The following is a 6,000-nucleotide window of genomic DNA, read 5'->3' as shown; positions in this document are numbered from 1 at the left end:
TAGATTTGGAGACGGCCCCACATCCCCATACAACACATCGCTTCACAATTCACAGCCTTGGAGATCGATTGTTGTCCGTTCTTTCTTGTAATAATTGACAGCAGTCTTTGCTGGATGCTTCAACGCAGACGAACACTGGCGGCGGCTGTATTCTACTTGTGACGTCATCGCCCGAACATTGCCGAAGTGGATGCTCTCGGTGCAGCGATCGATTGTTGTTAGCGGAAGTCATTTTTATGCTGTTATGATCGTGATTTATTACGAATACATCAATATTAAAAATATATATATGGCATATTTCACAATAGATATGCAACCTCTATCATATACCAAGCCCAATAACACTGACGAAATATCATTTCGTAGGCCCTTTAAAGTAATCTGTAGAGGACCAGGAGAAAACATGATACTTTTCCTTTAAAGAAATCAATTAGTTTTTGCTTTGGGCACTGGGTTACATGAGAAGATCGCTGCTCCTGTCAGGTTAGCTTAGCATGAAGACTTGAAACAGCTAGCCTGGCTCTGTCCGACAACAAAATCCATCTACCAAGACCTCTAAAACTCACTGAAGAAATAATCCGGCTCTAATCCAACTGTCAAATGGCAAATTGTCGATTTTTACACTTATGCTTTTGTGCATATTAAACAACATGTTAATTAGTGAGTGTATACTGGTAGCCTGTTATCTTTGGACAGAGGCAGGCTATCTGTTTCCCCAGGTTTCCAGTCTGTGTGCTAAGCTAACCGGCACCTAGCTTCATATTTACTGTACAGACATGAAAGCGGTGTTATTCCTCTTAACTATTTCTCCACCATAAACCAAATTAGTATATTTCCCACCATTTAAAACTATTTCTTTGAACATGAAAAACTAACCCAACCGAAACTTTAACAATAACCCTACATTTTCTCTTTTAAAGTACAATCTTGAGTTTTCAGATGAATAAATCCAGGTCATTTTGGACGTCATAATAACTGTACATAAACCTGAAATCAGTAAAACTACAGTATGTTACACATTTGCCGGTTCGGCCTTAACTCATTTTGATTAAAAGGAAACAAGATGGAAGAACTGCTTTTTAGTTCAAACGTTTAATGGAATGAGCTACAATGATTTTACTGTAAACACAACAGTTTCTCTCCTCAGTCTTTTTCTTATAAATCATGTAAAAAGGAAAATAAGTTTATATCAAACTTGTGTGAGGGGTGTTCAGGTAGTTTGTAACAGCTGGACTCACCTGGAGGGATGTATCCATGTGTGGGTGTGGTGCTCATGTAGGGTGCTCTGGGGATGACAGGGACACATGGAGGTCTGGGAGTGAGGGCCGGGAGGGTCAGCACCGAGGGTACAGGTCGCTTTGGCTATACAAAAACACAAACCAGGTACACATGAGCACCGTACATGATGCCGTTTAATTTAAAGCTGACTCCAGGAGCGCTTGATGTACTCACAGGAGGGTTGGGTCTTTTCTTCTTGTTGCTTGTAGCTTTGGAGCCAGAGAACAAGCTGTTCAGGGCGGTGAGTGCTGCGCTGGCTTTAGCTACTTTCTTATTGGGACCCGTTCCACGAAAAACCTGCTTGTCCACCTCCACCTGTCACACAGACACACAGACACAAGGATGAAGTTTGTATGAAGAGGTATGTTTCTTTTTTGTCTAGATGTTTGTCTCTTCATAGAATAAGAGCTGAAACTAATAATCAATTAGTTGATTGACTGAAAAAATGAAAGGAACTATTTTGATAATCAGTTAATTGTTAATAATTTTGATGAGATAACAAACTTGACGAGCTGTGTTTTGGCGCTCACTGAAACACATACCTGTCAACATTGGAATTTCAAAATAAGGCAGGACTCCGCCTATCCTCACTCAATCCCAACTGAGGGAACAGGGCCCCTAGCCTTGTCACTGTAAATAAAACAACAATGTTGCTAACCATGCAATATTTATTTTGTGTGTTTTTTTTTAGTTGTGTGACTTTTGTTTCCCCCGACGAGGACTTCCTTGTGATGTCAGAGTTGGGAAACATGTCCGCTACACTGCGACTGAAATCAACGCAGAAGCTGAAGGCTACATTATTTTTGGCACAAAGCATCGACATCTTTCCCTCAGCTTTGGTCACTTGGTTTCCCTCCGACACAGTTCTTGTCACACATGATGTCATTGACAGTGGATGTCTTTGTGCCTCTTGACGTGCTTGTGCTTGGACGATTTTTCTTGCTGGCGAACATCGCTTATTCCGTCGTGTGCGATGCTAACATCTGAATGGCACACTTTACAAAAAGCAGGAGTTTTCCCGACTCTGCTTTTAATAAATAAGGGAAGGTCTCCTCTCCTTTGGTACTTACATAAAGTTTTAACTTGTTTGGCAGGTACAACTGCGTCTCCATCTATCTCCCGTTCACTGTGACTCTCATCATATGTTCTCGTCTTCACCTTCTGTGTTATTGTTCCTGTTTTCTTCTTCTGTGTGTTTACTGACAGATAACGTTTTTCATCTAAAGTTAAACATAATACTGCCACCTGCTCTACCGGAGGCCACTTTACCACTGTACACTCAGGCAAGTCAAGAGGAGGTGGTGTGTGCTTTATGGTTAACTTTTCGTGGGCCACGGATGTCTGTGTTTTAAAAATGCATTGCTCCCTGCTTCTGGAGCTGCTGACCATTAAAGCTAGACGCTTCTACATCCCCAGAGAGTTCAGCTCAGTCATCCTCACAGCTGTTTACATCCCCCCACAGACTGACAAATCTCCAGCCCTCCACAAACTGTACATGATGGTAAATAGACTGGAGACTTCACACCCTGAGGTTGCGTTTATTGTTTTGGGAGACTTTAACAGAGCCAACATGAAAAAGTTCTCCCAAAATACTACCAACACATCACTTTTCCCACTAGGGGAGAGCAGATCCTGGATCACTGTTACACCCCTTTCAGAGACTGCTACAAACCCCTCCCCCGCCCTGCTTTTGGAAAGGCAGATCACTGCTCCATCCTTCAGTTGCCTGCATACAGGCAGAAACTAAAAACAGGAAAAAACGGTTTCCAGGGTCACTTACAAATGGAACAAAGATACTGATGAGGTCTTACTACTTTGAGTCAACTGACATACGGCCCTGTCACACAGTTCCGAATGGCAGAAAATAAAGATAAATAAAGCCAAGAAGGACTACAGGGATAAAGTGAAATCCAACTACCACAGCTCTGATCCCAGACGCATGTGGAGTGGATTACGCTGTATTACGGACTACAAAGGCAAAAACAAGGACACTGTTCAACTCATCGCATCGCTCCCAGACGAGCTTAACACCTTCTGCGCTCGGTTTGATGCGGACAACACAGCACCCGCCGTGAGCCCACAGATGGGTGGGGGGACTGCCACACTGACCCTAGAAACGGCAGACGTGAGGCGGTCCTTCGAAAAGGTCGACCCCCGTAAAGCTCCGGGCCCGGATGGTATCCCAGAACGGGCTCTCAGGGTGTGCGTTGAACAACTAGCAGAGGTGTTCACCAACACCTTCATCCTCTCCCTGAGTCAGTCTGTAGTACCCACCCCCTTCAAGTCATCCACCATTGTTCCTGTCCCCAAGAAATCAGCAGCCTCCTGCTTAAATGACTATCGCCCGGTCGCACTGACAACAGTCATCATGAAGTGCTTCGAGCGACTAGTCAAAACCCACATCTGAGCCTCTCTTCCTGACAACTTGGACACCCTTCAGTTTGCATACAGACGAAACAGGGCCACAGATGATGCCATCTCCTTGGCGACACACACTGCACTCACCCACCTGGACAGAGGGAATACATATGTGAGAATACTCTTCATAGACTACAGCTCTGCATTTAACACTATTATTCCCTCTAAACTCGTCACTAAGCTCCCTGATCTTGGACTGGAGGCCTCCATCTGCAGCTGGATACTCAACTTCCTGACGGGCAGGCCCCACGTGGTGAGGTGATATCAGGCAAACGCTGTTCACCTCCTCCAAATAATCATTACCTTCATGGCTTCACAATTAGATTTTCTCGGCATATTTTGAGCCATTTATGAGAAGGATTTTGAGAAATCACATCTCTTCCTTGATTTGTGTAACTGTTTTTTGAGCTGTTGGGTTTCTATTGCCAGTACGTCACAATCAGAGTCATTGTACTGCTGGTTTACAGGGCTTTGGTTAGCACTGCTGTAGCTAATTGAGTAATCAGCATGTGTGTATAAGAAGCAGCGCTTGGTTAGAAGAGGCAGTGTAGCCTCATCAGACGAGGGAGTCTTTTGCAGGCGGACTAGCAACGGGACGGAGCTGTGTACCTTTTCACTTTGTCTAGATACCCGATTTTGGGCCGACTTGGATCACACACCAGAGAACACTTTCCCCTCTGCAGCCCTCTCCTCAACCTACTGCTTCACCCACACACCTGCCTCCACAATTCAATTCTTCTTCTTACACATTTCATGCTGCGCCTGTTATTTATCCTGTGGAATCAAACATTTTCTTATATTTGCCTCTTTTTTGCTTTCCAGTGAAATAATTGCACACATTTATCATAAGAAATAATCCTTAAAGGAAACAAGATCCTGGTGCCTAATAATATCGAGACATTTAGACTGGAAATCAGACACTTTAGATTTGTAGAAACTACTTGATTCAGATAAAATTGGTTTCATGTGCAGCTGTCTTTCCTGGCGTTTTTAAATTCGAGAAGATGTTTTGATCTGCAGCAAGCCCCAATCATCAAACAAGTTTCCTCCCTCATCAATTCCTAATAAGATCCTCTGAAAGGAAGACAGGATATCTATGAATATGTGTGTGTGTGTGTGTGTGTGTGTTCATACCTCTATGATGAAGCGTTTGTCGTAGCTGCTGCCACTCTCTGATATCAGCTCATATTTTAAGCCACGGCGTTTCTCATTCAGCTCCATCACCGGGTTTTTACCTCCCGCCGTCAGGATCGGACCTGGAGCTCTGGACTACAGACACACGGAGAGAAAAGAGAGTCAGGCCTCCTAAATGTTCTCATGTTTCACCAAAGTAAAACTTTCCTGTAAGCCCTGTCACATCGGGTTTCCCTTTGTGTGTAGAACAAAAACTAGAGAGAGTAATGTTGAGTACAGTCCAACTATCTGACAAAATGTATCAAATATATTGATTTATTTATACATTTGTATATATACACTTCACTCTATAAAATGACCTGTTGTGACAATCACAGCCTCATGAAACTTTACAACCACAAACTAGAGACCGAGGGCGTTCACAGGACATTAGGTGGGTTTCTGAGCAGTTGCCAGAACAGAAGTGATCGTCAGCGGATCACCGAAAAATAAAACTTGTATTCAAATCACAGCATGAGTATTTCTATGGTGTTCCTTAAGGTCTTGGTATTTTGGAGGCATTTTTGTAAATTGTTATCAATTCTTGAGTGGTCATTTAAAATGAGATGCAAGCTGTCACGAGGAGTAGACGGGTTGTGAAAGCATTACATGGCACAGTTTTAAAGTACATTGCTGAACTGCTAAAACATTACAATCCTTCATAATGTCTGTGCTCATCAGAACAGTAACTTTAAAATGCCTTATTTGTATAGTCATAGTCGGCCTTTTGTCTTCATTTGTATATGTGTGTGTGACCAAGTGCGTGTTCATTTTTACTGTCTACCTAGCAGTATTCTGTTTTGTGTGCTGTAAAAATACAGATGATTATGATTTGTTTTTAAAACCACAATCATACTAACATGAGAAGGATTAGTTTGGTCGGAGAAAGTTCATTTTTTTCATTCATCATTTTACTGCCAAAAGCTCCGAGTATTCAGTGATTCCTTCTGAAATGTATTTATTTACATTTGTTTATTTTTTATTCAATATTGGCGTGAATGTAAAAGGGATAATATTTCCAAAGCATCAAGTAATAATGATATTATTAATAAAAAAGATGAAGGTTGAGAAGCCTCAAAAAGACAAAAATTAATACATTTCACATCCATTTGGCAGATTTATAATTAGTAC

At 42.3% G+C, this 6,000-nt stretch overlaps 1 protein-coding gene across 5 annotated transcripts in view; it reads right to left on the bottom strand.

The window, feature by feature from the left end:
• Nucleotides 1-6,000, bottom strand: part of LOC115013242 (spermatid perinuclear RNA-binding protein-like) — a 75,410-nt gene that overhangs the window by 10,623 nt on the left and 58,787 nt on the right. For all 5 annotated transcript variants that reach the window (XM_029439363.1, XM_029439362.1, XM_029439365.1 and 2 more), the window contains 3 exons: nt 4,831-4,965; nt 1,453-1,593; nt 1,239-1,362 (listed from right to left, as the gene is read on the bottom strand). In XM_029439363.1, the coding sequence (XP_029295223.1) occupies nt 1,239-1,362; nt 1,453-1,593; nt 4,831-4,965 (400 nt within the window). The remainder of the gene's footprint in view (nt 1-1,238; nt 1,363-1,452; nt 1,594-4,830; nt 4,966-6,000) is intronic.

The sequence above is a fragment of the Cottoperca gobio genome, chromosome 9 (assembly GCF_900634415.1).
Source record: "Cottoperca gobio chromosome 9, fCotGob3.1, whole genome shotgun sequence".
Lineage (NCBI taxonomy): Eukaryota > Metazoa > Chordata > Actinopteri > Perciformes > Bovichtidae > Cottoperca > Cottoperca gobio.
The sequence above is the reverse complement of the archived record's forward strand: the minus strand, read 5'-3'. Positions and strand labels throughout refer to the sequence as shown.